The sequence below is a fragment of the Sceloporus occidentalis genome, unplaced genomic scaffold (genome assembly GCF_023333645.1).
Source record: "Sceloporus occidentalis isolate IW3139 unplaced genomic scaffold, rSceOcc1.0.p SCAF_5, whole genome shotgun sequence".
NCBI classification, from domain to species: Eukaryota; Metazoa; Chordata; class Lepidosauria; order Squamata; family Phrynosomatidae; genus Sceloporus; species Sceloporus occidentalis.
In genome coordinates, this window is record NW_028316985.1 from 156,207,552 (window position 1) to 156,222,177 (window position 14,626).

Sequence of the window (14,626 nt, forward strand, 5' to 3'; positions counted from 1 at the left end):
TCAACCAAAATGTCATAACAGAGTGGGCAAGATTTTGAGCAAGTATAATCTGTAATTTGTAAATATGTGGTCATTATATAAATTCTGCTCAGTTTATACAGTACTTCCTTTTGCATTTAGAGATGATAGAATTCCTTTGGAAGAAGTTGCTTTCAGTTGTGAATTGTTCATACAGAATAAGTAATAGATTTATAGATATGTATAATAGAAGGGTTAGTGTATTGGATTATAAATAGAAAGAAAGTTTATCATTCCAGTGAGTGAAAAGATTTGGATCTGTATCAATCTATTTCCATTTACAACTTGTACTTAAAGGTACTAGTAACTGGAAAACTCTTCCACTTATTTTGTGTGTGTGTGTGTGTGTGTGTGTGTGAAATGACTAGCAATTCTGGTTAAAGAGTAAATATACCAGTGGCTGAAAAAGCATACTTATTGTAAGAGCATGATCAAACATAGTAACACTGTCTTAGGGTGCTGTGACCTAAACTAGTTTTACTTTTAGTCAAAGTTAGAGAATAAGAGGACAGGAAGAGAATATGTGGGGAGATACCTAAGTTTCCATTACAGAGAGGTCAGAAGTGCCAGCATGGTGTAGTGGTTTGCGCACTGGACTACTCTAGAGATGAGGGCTCAAATCCCTGCTTGGCCATGGAAAGCCTCTGATTCACCTTGAGCAAGTCACACCCTCTCAGCTTCAGAGGCAGACAAAGGCAAAGGCCACTCTGAACAAATTTTGCCAAAAACAATAATGTGATAGGGTTGCCATAATTCAGAAATGTCTTGGAAGTGCACAATAATGACAGGATAGTTGGCTAAAAGACAAGGAGTTTTGGGTCACTGAAGACTACTTAACGCTATTGCTGCTGCTCTCTCTCAGACATGTTTAAACATTTAAGTGGTAAGTGTTGCTGCATTTCCGACATTAAAGATGTTACATACTTTATTCTATCAGCTTTTTATATCTCTTACAGATAATTTTTTTTTGGGAGGGGGGTGGATGGATGAAAAATAAAATAAATACACAGGTTCAGTATCTCTTATCTGAATAGCATAGGACAGAGGTGTTCCATATTTCAGAATATTTTGGGGGGATTTTGGTATATCTGTATTTGCATGTACATAATGAAATGGGGGAAAGACTGAGAATCTGTGAAATGTTAGGATGTGTGTATTCACAAATCCATTTCACAAATCCTCACATCATTGTCCAGCCACATTTCTTTTGAGCTACCTTTCTCTCCAGCCTCACAAATAGAGTACAGGTATATAGTACGCTACTTGTGTTGTACCCCAAAGGTCAGTCATATGTCTATGTGGCAATCGGCAGCATCTATCAGAACTTGCTAAAAAAAAACCCCAGTATTTTCTTGTGTACTATGGGGCTCGACAGACAGGCAGCTCCGTGCCACCCCTCTTTGCCTCTCATTGTTGCCGCAGCAACCAAATGGCGCGGCAATGATGTGCTCCCTCCTGGGAGCAAAATGAATCTGCTGAAAGCAGCTTCCTGGAAGGGTGCAGTTGGCGTGCGTGTGCCCCCAATTGCATCACTTCCTGCCAGTGCTGTTTGGGCGGTGTGCGACACTCGTGCCATCATGGCTCATGAGGATGGCAGCGAGCCATGATGGTGGTGTCCTTGTGGACTAGGGCTGCTAGGCATGTAAATGCCCAGCCTCATCTTGCCCTAGTTCATAGTGAGGATGCCGCAAAGTGCCCATTTGTAGTGGGCCAATAAGCTCCATGTCTGTACACTTTGCTTATGCTTGGTTCTACATTAGTAATTTTTTGTCCCAGCATTTTTAGCCCAGCTACAGTATGATCTACATATCAAAATAAAATTTCTCTATTGCCTTTTCAAAGATGTTTTGACTGTTGTATAGTGATGGAGATTTGTGAAAATTATTGTGATGGCCTTAACTTATATTCAGATCTGTCTAGTGAAGAAAACTAACAAACCAACCATTTTTGTTTTTTTATTCATCCTTTATGGGAGCGTAGAAGCATTAGTTCCATAAGAACTAATGAACTGTTTATTTGCGTAACAGAAAAATGGAAGTGCCTCTACCATTTTATTTGATTAGTTTAGGTAGTGATGCCAATGTCTTCATTCAGAGTATGTTAGTAGATTTCTGTCTAGAATCTGTCAATGTAATTGTTAACCAATGTATAATATTTCTAAACAGACCTCTCTTAATCCACAAGAATTTAGCACGAATTCCCTAGTGTCAGAAAATGGAAAGCTATATTGGCTTGTTATGTTCTGAAATAGTATACCATTTACAGGAACATAAAGGAATTGGTCACACACGCTATACAAGTTAAAGACTTATACTTTTGAGTGCTGAGTGTAAAACATTATAATAATTACAGATTTTCTTGGCAAATGAGAATTGCAGCCTATTACAAATGGGGTCAAATGTGAAGTTCTTAAATCATCTATGGAATTAACCTTTCAGTAATCTCACCCATGTGATCTTGTTTGAACAAAGTTTCTAATTCCATGCTTTCAACAATGTTCCCAATGAATGTGTGCAACTCTATGGATTATCCTCAGTCTCTCAGAAGACTACCGCACAATATAATACAAACTGAGTCAGCATAGTTTTTCATTTAGTGTTTCTACCCAAAGCCATGTTACTTAGATGATGGGTTGGTAGCCTGTGCCCCTCCAAATGTTGTTAGAATGTAACTTATGATGGTGCTAGCTAGGGTTACATATCCCCTATTGCAATTGTTGGGATGTCCAATCATAGAATCATAGAGTTTGAAGAGAGCTCAAGGGCCATGTAGTCGAGCCCCATACCACACAGGAATACACAATAAAAACACTCCCAGCAGATGGGCAAACCTCTTAAGAAGGAGACTCCACCACACTTCAAGGAAGTGTATTCTACTGTCAACAGCTCTTGTCAAGAAGTTCTTCCTAACTTCTGGAGGGCTACAGGTTCCTTATGAGCTATAAATCTTTTGTAAACCTTGTCACCAAATTTTCTATAGGCAAGAGACCACAATGTTCAAAGATCTGGTGGAACTTACATCAGAGAGCAAATGTTACTATGGCAAGTATGTCTGTTGAGTCCATAACATGGTTATTATTAGTGTCAACATAGGCCCAAAACTCATGGGCCAAAAAGAGTGGCATCCAGCCACTTTGGGGGTGGGGGGGTGCAGATGGCACATACCTCTGGATTGGCTGGAAGATTCTCTGGGACCACCTAAGGCAGCCCGAAGCCACCAGAAAAAGGAGCACGGAAAAAATACTCCTTGCCAGTGGCCTGTTAGGGACTGTGGCAGCAGCCCGATTTCAGAGAAGGCCGGTCCCCAGCCACTTGGGGGCTAATTGGGGCTGGAGCAGCCAAAGGCTGCCACTAGCTGCTGGTAGGTTCAGGCCTTAGTTTGTCTGGTATTATTATTAGACAATAATAGCCTTTGCCATACCTGTGTATAATGCAAAAGAGGGGTGTTTCCTCCTTAAAGGTGGAAAGCCCCATGTCATATGACAAATTGCTTTTCAATTTGTTGGGAAATTGTTGGGCTGTTGGGAAAACACAGGTTGCAGCTCACAATACAAGGAAGCAGTAAGTACAGGGTTTCTCCTTATCCCAGGAGTACAGTTGAGTTACTTAATTATTGTCCCAAGTATGCAAAAGTATAACAGATGGTTATGCTTGTGTTGGTTTTACCACAATAAATTTAATTAATGGGAAAAGTGGAGTTCAGCCAAATAGAGTAAATGATCACTTGACTTGTAAAGAATAGACCTAATCTTTAAATCATTTAATGTAAAGCTACTGGTAAAGCAACTGGTTTGAAAGTTCAGAGGATACTGTATTTTCTAGATTAAGAACTTAAGTTGAGTATCATCAGCATAAAATTAATTATGTAATAAACTATCTCACTGAGTAAAGGCTGCAGAAGGCTATGAAAAAGTGGAAGAAGCCATACTTTCAACAGTTCTGCTTGAATTGCCTTGGGTTGGCAGTTACTGATTAAAGATGGCCCATCTATTGCAAATGCATAGCATAATGTTGAAGATGCCTATCTCTTTCATATTCTAAAGTCATTGCAAGGTGTATGCCCTCTTAAGACAAATTCTAGTCTTCAGATTGAAGTATTGACTGGCTTGTATTTGCCCTAACTTTTATTTCATTATGGTTTTTGTGCTGTTGCATTTGATAAGATAAGCTAAGTCAATATTGGCTCTCCTTCACTCTGTAAATCTTGATTTTTGATACATAGAATAAATATTGACATTGTTTATCCACTTGTGATGGAAGAAGCAGTGGTAGGAATTACTGGAATTGGAAACCTCTAGAAGGTCATATCTTCTGTCCTCTTACCTGGATGACAGTGAAACTTACATTTTGATTAAACTGCTAACACTTACGTGCTTGTCATGAAAATTTGTCAACCATATTGAAATACAAAACACAAACTGGAAGACAAAGGCAAAGTCTCATCTCGTGTGATAATTACCTTCTAAAATTGTGTCCAAAGATTAATAGGAAGTCTGAAGCTGGACACATTGGATGCAACTCTGTTATCATAGAAAGTACCAATGGCTGAACTGGGACATCTATCTTTGTTTCAATATGAGATCTAGCCAACTACAAGACAGAACTCATCTGACCAACCAGAGGCACATGGTGTTGTTGGCTGCCAAACAGCCATTCACTAGACTTTCCACCACACTAATTCACTGGAGGTCATTTTCAGACACTTAAAAATAAGCAGTCTGATATATATATTTATGTACTATTTGCATTTTGTTTTCTCATTTAAACAAGGAACTTCAATGTGATTAGCTTTGTGTGAATTGTTCTTATTATATTTTACGATGAATTTCAGTTCAAGTTACACGACAAACATATGTATATATTTATTTCTCACCGCTTGAAACAAAAGATATGTTTTTATAACTTCCAAATCTAATTTTTCTTTTAGAAAATGTTTTGCATGCCAAACTCTCTTAGAATTTTAATTAAGAATATTATTAGTAGAATTGGACATGAATGCAAACTTTAGGGTATGGTCTTAGTTTACAGAACTTACGGTTACCATTAAGAAATCAAAATTAGTGCAAGTTTATTTTATTTTGGTTTATTTTATAAATGAGTAAAAATATGCAAGTAGTAACCATCTCTCTTTGTCTGCCCCAAAGATTTTGAAGAAGCAGTCAAGAGTAATAGATTTTTCGTGAGCTAAACCATTTGAGAAATGAATAAATAAAAAAAAAACATTTGGTAGTTATAATAGATATTTATATCATTTATATCTGGTTTATTGGTACTGAGTGGAAAGATTAGGGAAGGAATTTTACAGTGTAAAGTGCTACGATTATTAGATCGTAGTGAACCATTTAGATTATTGGAAGAGGAAATTAAAAAAGTGATTATAGTAATTTCTTTATACCTCTTTCCCTTTTATAGACTCACACAGGGGAGAAGGAAAAAATTTGCCCATATTGTGGGCAGAAGTTTGCAAGCAATGGAACACTGAGAGTACATATTCGAAGTCATACAGGTACAACATTATATGTGAGATGCCAACTATTCTTAAGTGTTTGAATATCGTAGTATGGATTTCTCTGTTGATACTATTTAAGTAAGAAGCTTTATTTATCTCCCACAGATAATGATATTTTGCCCAATATTTGTGAAATTGTTCATATCTTGCTCACCGAGTGCACTGAATATGTTGAACCTTTTCATCCAGCTGATTATGAACTATTTAGTGATGCTGTTTAGTTTACATATTAACATGAAGCTTTAGGAACAATGGTAACAAACAACAGCAAAACAAATAAAATGAATTTCTTCTCTGTGCATTGGAAAATTATATACAAAATTAAAAGATTGTATGAGAAAGTAGAATCAGAACAGGAAGTAAGTTTGATCAGCTGAGCAAGTGGCACTGTGCGTTTGACAACAATTCATTCAATCTGTGCATGCGTGAGAGAGACTGAGAATGAATGAGACAGAGGAAGACTGAAGGGAAAGGAAAGCAAGTTATTTCTGTCAGTCAGGCTAAGATAAAATTTCCATAATATCCTAAAAACAAGTGCCTTGTTTTGTTTTGTTTTAATAACTGCCTTTATCCTTTCAAAATCCCTTCTCAACTTGTGCCAGTATATGCCTTTTTAAAGAAAGTAAATATTTGGTATAAGGCAATGAACAAACATAGGCCTGTTACAGACTGCCAAAATAAAGCTGCTTCGGGTCTCTTTGGAGGTATGCTATTTAAATGATGCATGGGTCCTAAGAGTCCGGAGGTTGCGCCAAAGCCACACTCCATTCCTAAGCACTTGAGTGAAGCTTTGGTGCAGCTTCTGGATTCTTAGGATGCATGCATCATTTAAACAGCATACCTCCAAAGAGACCCGAAGCAGCTTTATTTTGGCAGTCTGTAACAGGCCATAGTGTCCTTCCTGTCAGTACAAGTATATAGTGAATGCATGGAAAGAAAGCTTGGTTATATCTGCTAGTCCTGCCTCCAGCTTCAAACAATTGGAAAAGTGTGAAAAGTACACACATGGGGTGTGTATTCTCATGTAGGCAGATGGATTTTGTTAGGGTTCCCAGTAATCCATATAAAACTTACATGTGTGCAGTTTTATGTGGAAAACCCATGTTGTCAGTTGAAATCCAGGAAGAGTGACCTCATTTCTTTTCCCCCAACTGAAGAACTGCAGTGAGGATAAGCGTTGTTTAGTTGCCTTATCCCTCAGCCAGTTGTGGCAGCACCCCTAGGGTTTGATTGTTGTTGTCTTTAGAGGGAGAAGCACACAGCTGCTGCTTTCATATATAGGTCTCAGTTTATATGTCTGTTATGAATAGGGTTGCCATAACCCGGTTGCAACCGGGTTTTTCCCGGTTTTGGCTGCACCTGCCCGGTGATGGCACGGGTGCAGCCAAAAACCGGGAGAAGCCCGGTTGCAGCGGGGTTGCTGGGCAACCCTGGGGCCTCGCTGCCCTCCTCCTCCTCACCCGCGCATGGCCACGCGGAGGAAAAGGAGGGCAGCGAGGCCTGGGGCGGAGGAGGCTGCAGGGAGGCGGCACCTCTTGGGCGCAGCCGCGCCAACCTCCCTGCCTCCCTGCAGCCTCCTCGCCTCCTTCCTGGCCTCCGCGGGGGCCAGGAACGAGGCAAAGCTGCGGCGATCGCCGCCGGGCTCCCCGCCTCCTTCCTGGTCCCTGTGGGGGCCAGGAACAAGGCAAGGCCGCGGCGATGGTCGGCGGCCTGCTCGCCTCCTTCCTGGTCTCTGCGGGGGCCAAGAAGGAGGCGAAGCCCCGGCCATGGCCGGCGCTCTCCTTGCCTCCTTCCTGGTCCCTGCGGGGGCCAGGAACGAGGCGAGGCCCCGATCCTGGCCTCTGATCGCGGCGAGGCCCGTGGCCCAGGCGGGGAGGGAAAGCCTCCTTAAGTGGAGGCTATCCCTCACCGCTTGGCCTCCACTCCCCGCCGCGATCGCGAGGGAAATGTAGGATAGAATTTTCAAATGTAGGACACATTTTTGTGTGTCCTACATTTGAAACTTCTGTCCTACATTTTTCCCGGTTTGGAGGTCCGGCGCTATGGCAACCCTAGTTATGAATGTCAACTTTGGGAAAAAGGCCTGAATACCCTAAAGACACCAGATATTTTGTCTGATTTTGGAAACTTAAGGAGGGTCAGCCCTGGTTATTACTTGAATGGGAGAATGCTAAGAATACCAGGTGATGTAGGCTATATTTAAGAGAAAGGAACTGGCAAAGCCACCTCTGAGTACTCCTTGCCTTAAAAAGCCCTGTGAAATGCACAGGGTCACCATATGTTGTCAGGTGACTTGAAGGCATACACACACAAAACTTCAGGGTGAGAACAACATTTCTGTATCATACCAGCTCCTGTTTGTTTATCTTGTTATATTGAACTGAGGACAAATATTATTTTGGAAAAGTAAATAGTTTCACATTGTGCACCTCAGGAAAAACACTGGGCCATTGTCAGTGTACAAGATGACTGATACTTCAAAAGTCAAGGCTGTTGCATGTGACATTTTTTCTATATGAAATTTTGTTTGTTTGATGCATAGGATTAGCAAGAGGAACAGTCATTCTGCACTTTAAGCAATGTGTGGTAATCTCTTCTTCCTACACTGACATTACTCCTCTATAGGATAAATATAATGTATAAAGGTGTTGTGTAATTTTGGAGAAATAATATATGATGTTTTTCATTAACTGCATGGGCACACCCTGGCCTAAAGTTTCTGTACATCAGGCTTGACTTCATGTAGTTTCTATATCAACTTGTTTCAGTACAGTTCCTTTCTCCACTTCCCTCATAGTTTTTGTTGTGCTATCATTCAGTACCACTGTGTCCTCACAACTCTGTCTGTTTATGTCTCTGTCACCTAATATGAAGTACTTATCTATAGATCTGAGTGTATATAGTAGACAAACATTTCCAGAACAAAGTAGATGCCCTGCAGCATTGTGTTCACCACAGACTACATATTTGAGTAATTGGCAAGCTGCTGAGTGTTTTAGCAATGTTTGGTTTCCAACTTAAAAGGGTGAGGATTGGCGTTTGACATGCAAAGTGCTTGTTAACAAATAGTCTTCCTATGACATTCTGTTCAGTTTTGCATAAACAAATTTGGCTTGCAGAAAGATGACAGAACATGTGCACTTAATCACTTGGCTTCCTAATATGTTTGATAAGTCTTAATCACTTCCATCTCTAACGACCACCTGTTAAGATTAAAGCTGTTTACTTGTTTGGTCCTGTTTGTAATTCTGACTGTTACCAGGACTGAATACTGATTACTGCAATGAAAGTTTGGATTGTGTAGCTGAAACAGAATCTTCTTCTTGGGAAGGGCTGAAATTGTGGTTTCTAAATACTGTAGATGTTTAGGACTCAGCAGAGGATCACAGAAGCCTTATTTGTGTGTCACCAAGATACTGACAAAAAGTGCTGTAAGAACATTTTCAAAATGAGGAAAGATGATATCTCAGATATGGTCTAAAGCGAACATTTGGTGTAAATTAATACAGTTGTGACAGAGCAATATGAACCTATTTTATGGGATTGTTGTAACGATGACAAGAAAATGGGATTTATCCAGTACCCGACTTCTGCTAGCAGAATAGTGGAATGCAATGCAAATAGGGAGGCTGATTTCCTCCTTCCATGCAGTCTCCATTGCACCATCCTGTTGTAGAGTGGACACCATGGAGGACTGTGGAAAGAGGGGTGTGGAAGGGGAAAGAAGTTCTAACAATGCATTGTTGGATTTTGACAGTTGTGTGTGAAGCAATTTGAATACTAAAAAGCACTGTGTTACAAAGCCACCTTTGGTCCCTTGTGAGAGAAAGGTGGCATACAAATGAAACAAACAAACAAACAAACAAAGAACTAAGGACTAGTATTGATACTAACACAAGTTTCACTCCATGAAACACTCACAGTTTAGGTATCTATGAAAGACACTGGATTTGAATAGGTTGGGCACTGACATACCTCCAAGCAATTGTGATCATTTATGAGCACATTCTGATTCATTAAATTAATTATATGTATGTTATTTTCAGATATTATTTTGGAAGCATTTCTCTCTGTAAAACAGGAAGTTCACAGTGTCTTCAGTTTGCTTTATGGTTGTATGATACTGAACAAGAGAATCGTATATGGTTTCTAACACCCTTCCCTGCCTTATCTGTGAGATCTTGTTCAGCCACTGGATGCTAGCATTCTTATTCTTTCAGATGTATAAGTCATGTTGTAAATTAAGTTTTAACTAGGCTTTATGATTGTTACAGTTTAAATTTGTGTTTTTGGTAATTGTTCATTGCTAAAAGGACTCTTTAATAATATAATAGTTTTGCCAGGAAGTGCATAGCATTTAAAAGTAATACAGTTGTTATTATGAGAAAACTACAATGCACAAAAACAAACAGGGTGGTAAGAGAAGCCAGAGATCGATAAATCAATAACAGAGATGGGAGAAGGTTAGATGACAATGGAGATTAGAGTTATATCAGCCATGGATAATTCTGTAAAGGAACTTTTGTCCAAGGAAATAAAGACAGTGGATACTTACAGAAAATATATGTGATGTCTTCTTGGGACTGTATGTATTCAGAATGTAGGTATACATGATAGTATGCTTGAATGGGTTCTACACATCAGAAACACTGTGCATAGCAAATTAGGACATTAGAGAAAAGGACTGTTTAGAATCCTTTGCTCTGGCACTAGTTTCCCATGGGCAGGGAATTCTTGACTTTAGGGGATTCACATGGAAAACATCTCACTGAAGCATGACTTTGGCAAATAACATGATGGGATCCATATGGTGTTCTATACTTGTTTACCTGGAAGTAAGATTCATTGAACACACAGTGCTAGGGCTAGATTGCCAACTTTGTAACCATCAACATGTACTGTTTCTAAGCCACTGCCCAGCTAGACTCTTTACAGAGTGATCTAGCTCCACTGAAGCAGCCCAGATTTATTAAAAATATGGCAAATAAGTCTTTTAAGGTTCCAATGCTGAAATGGCATCTATGGTTCTTGTGGTTATCTGAGACTCTATAGCACATTTTCCATTACTTTGTCTTACGGCTTCTTAAGGTCAGAGGCAGTTGAGTTGAATTTAGAAAAGGTATTCACTGACCATGGCATAAGTTCTATGCTGTGGCGGGTCACAAATTGTGAAAGAAACTGAAGTTTCTCATCTCTTCCAACTCTATGATTCTGTGATTCTATGATTCTAAGTATAATTTGGGATGTTGAAGCCACAGGACCAGAATGTTAATTATTTGCCTACATTTGCTTGAAATTCAGCTATAGTATGCGCTTGGGTTTGCCTAGTTGTGTTCATACCAAACAAAATCTAATTACAAATTACTATCTTTTCATCAAATGATAGTTCGATCTCATTGTTGGTTGTGTCACAAATAAGAAGAAGACTGACTTCAGATAAAAAGTCTGAAAGATGAAACATATTCTAGCCTTGTGATTGGTTTTAGTGGAGGGAAGGACATGACCGATACACTTTCCCTTATTCCAGCTGGTGAGAGTCAGATTTTCTCTATATTTCTTTTGGGTTTATTCAGAGCTTTGGAAAGTTATGGTATTGGACAACAACTCCTAGAATTCCCCCAGCCAGGATGGCTGCTGGAGGATACTGGAATTGTAATGCAAAAGTAACTTTTCCAAGCTCTGGACTTGGTTCTTGTGTGCCCACACAACCTTACCTGCAATGATGATTATAATGATGATAAATTGTTGATACCTTTTGCATTCTGACTGTATTAAAGGGAAGACATCGTTCAGTAGTTTTCATTTCCCCAAGGGAGAAGAGATTTAGGAGATAGTGTTACAGGTTTAAGTTTTCCTTACCCACCCTGGCTCACTTTGGGGACAAAAAGGTTCCCTAACCCCTGGAACAGATTGCTCATCCATAAAATACTGCAAAATAGCAGAAAAGCAATGAGGAGCTCAACAAGAAGTGTAATGAGTTATTTTCCAGCTTTGCAGAGATTAATGTCAATGGCTTATTCTCCAAATGCTATATTGAGTAAGGGAAATGAATTACTTTTAAAAAGTAGCTTTCCAGGTCCTGTTGGAAAACAGTGGAACTGAATGCATGCATTTTACTGGTAGGTCTCTATTTGGGATATAAGGTCAGGCAAGGCCATGGAAGGTCTTAAAGGACCCTTCTGTGATCTGGGAGTGCAGGAATTGAAAGAGAACCTCACTTCATACGTTTCTGAGAAATAGCATTTTAGAAGTTAAATTTAGGAGTGCAGGGATTGTTTACAGAAATATATATGTGGTGGTATACTGTTGTTAGTTCCTGAATAGGTATGGATACATTATATACCTTCTAGTACTTACAGTATGTCATCTGTGTTACATTTTCAAACAATACAAGTTCAAGAGTCTTTTCCCCCCTGCTGGTGTTTCTTCAGCACAGAGAAAGTCAACATGTTTTGGCAGGAGAAAGGTTGGGGGGGGGGATGACACCATAACAGAGGAAGTAATCTGACATCTCAGCCTTCTAGGACCAAGAACATAGAAGCATAAAAGAGGTAGCTCTGGATTCCAGAGAGCATATGAGAACATATATCTCTTGGTAAAGGAACAATGTCCAAGGGACGTTCTCACTTCTGTAAAATTATATACATATTTTGCCATAGTGCTGTGTGTGACTACTCATACAGTTAGAAATGTGAGGATCTTAAACAAAGGAAACCAAAAGAAGTGGCGGGACACCAATAAGTCCTATACTCTTCATTTTTTCCAAGGGCTTTCTTGTTAACACCCCCCCCCCCCCCCCGGCCAAATAACTAACAGGTTGTGCTATATTATATTTTTTCATATGAAGCTTCAAGTGTTAGCACTATGAGACTATTTTTAAAAATGCAAAAGGGAACAGACATGGGGCCGAAACAGATGGTTGCAAAGGGGCGTCTTGAAACTGCCCCCACCAAAGATGCCTCAGGGCCATAGCAAACACATGCTGCAGTGCCAAAGGTACCCTCCGTCACCGGCCCAAATAGGAGTGGAAAAGATATTCTCCTATCTGGGCTGGGTTTGGGCTTCCTTAGGCGACCCCAAGACAACCCCCGGGTGGCTTCCAGGCATTCCAGGGGTGTTTGTCATCAAAATGCCATGCCTGGAGTGGCTTGAAGCTGCATCCATCTGATTGGCTGTGTGGCTTCCGGACATCTTGGGGAACGCATGGTCAAAGCGCCATGTCCCCAAGCCGCCTGGAAGCCAGCTTTTCCGGCCAGCCTGTTCAGACCCAAGATTTCCTTTCCTTTTAGTTACTAGATTTTTAAATTTCTTTTGTTTAGTTTATGAAGCATTCAACATATGCTGTAGCAGTGTTTTCATGAGGAGCTGTAGCACAACTGAGAAAGAAAAATATACAAGAATTGTGAATTAATTCTTGTTAGAAAATTTTTGAAAATGCAAGAAAGGAGACCCTAAGATAGAAACAGAGATAGTTATCCTACATTAAACACAATCTGAAGTGACACAAATACCATATAGACCTAAACCGAACTGCTATTCCCATGGAGAGCATCTCTGCTGAATCAACTCTAAATGGGCCTAACAACTGGATTTAGGATATAATCTTAATTCTAATGAATATCTTATTTTATTTTCCACAGACTCATCTATAGTCAAACTGTAACACATACAAGAGAACACATAGAAGTTTACTTGTATCCTAATCCACAGGTTGATGTGTTGGTCACCATATTTCAACTTGAGCAGTTCTCTCAATTAAGGTGGTAGCTAGAACTGCTCATTGCCAGTTTATACATTTGGCAAGGTAATTCAAAATAATGAAGTGACAAAACTTTCCTTGGAATATACAATTTCAGATTCTGGGTGTGTATGGGGATGGATTGGCCTGTTTTGGGCAAGCCCATCCTTCTGGTAAAGAACATCCTTCCATTTAGAATCATAGAATCATAGAATCTTAGAGTTGGAAGAGACCACTAGGGCCATCCAGTCCAACCCCCTGCCATGCAGGAAATCCAAATCAAAGCATCCCTGACAGATGGCCATCCAGCCTCTGTTTAAAGACTTCCAAGGAAGGAGACTCTATCACCTTCCGAGGAAGTGCATTCCACTGCCGAACAGCCCTTACTGTCAGGAAGTTCCTCCTAATGTTCAGGTGGAATCTCTTTTCCTGTAGCTTGCATCCATTGTTCTGGGTCCTGTTCTCTGGAGCAGCAGAAAACAAGCTTGCTCCCTCCTCAATATGACATCCTTTCAAATATTTAAACAGGGTTATCATATCACCTCTTAACCTTCTTTTCTCCAGGCTAAACATCCCCAGCTCCCTAAGTCGTTCCTCATAGGGCATGGTCTCCAGACCCTTCACCATTTTTGTCGCCCTCCTTTGGACACGCTCCAGTTTCTCAATGTCCTTTTTGAATTGTGGCTCCCAGAACTGAACACAATATTCTAGGTGGGGCCTGACCAAAGCAGAATACAGTGGCACTATTACTTCTCTTGATCTAGACACTATACTTCTATTGATGCAGCCTAAAATAGCATTGGCCTTTTTAGCTGCCGCATCGCACTGTTGACTCATGTTCAACTTGTGGTCTACTTGGACTCCTAGATCCCTTTCACACGTAGTTTCATTCAGCCAGGTGTCACCCATCCTATATCTGTGCATTTCATTTTTCCGCCCTAAGTGCAATACCTTACATTTCTCTGTGTTGAATTTCATTTTGTTAGCTTCGGCCCAGCTTTCTAGTCTATTCAGGTCATTTTGAATCTTGATCCTGTCCTCTGGGGTATTAGCTATTCCCCCTAATTTGGTGTCATCTGCAAATTTGATAAGTATGCTCCCAATTCTGTCATCCAGGTCATTGATAAAGATGTTGAATAGCACTGGGCCCAGGACAGAGCCCTGTGGGACCCCACTGGTCACTTCTCTCCAGGATGAAAAGGAGCCATTGTTGAGCACCCTTTGGGTTCGGCCGGTCAACCAATTACAGATCCATTTAACAGTTCCTTTGTCTAGCCCACATTTTACAAGCTTGTTTGCAAGAATGTCATGGGAAACCTTGTCAAAGGCCTTACTGAAATCAAGATATACTATATCCACAGC

The 14,626-nt window shown here is 40.2% G+C and overlaps 1 protein-coding gene across 3 annotated transcripts in view; it reads left to right on the forward strand.

The window, feature by feature from the left end:
- Positions 1–14,626, forward strand: part of PRDM5 (PR/SET domain 5) — a 113,993-nt gene that overhangs the window by 61,349 nt on the left and 38,018 nt on the right. For all 3 annotated transcript variants that reach the window (XM_089525869.1, XM_089525867.1, XM_089525868.1), the window contains one exon: positions 5,430–5,523. In XM_089525869.1, coding sequence (XP_089381995.1) covers positions 5,430–5,523 — 94 coding nt within the window. The remainder of the gene's footprint in view (positions 1–5,429; positions 5,524–14,626) is intronic.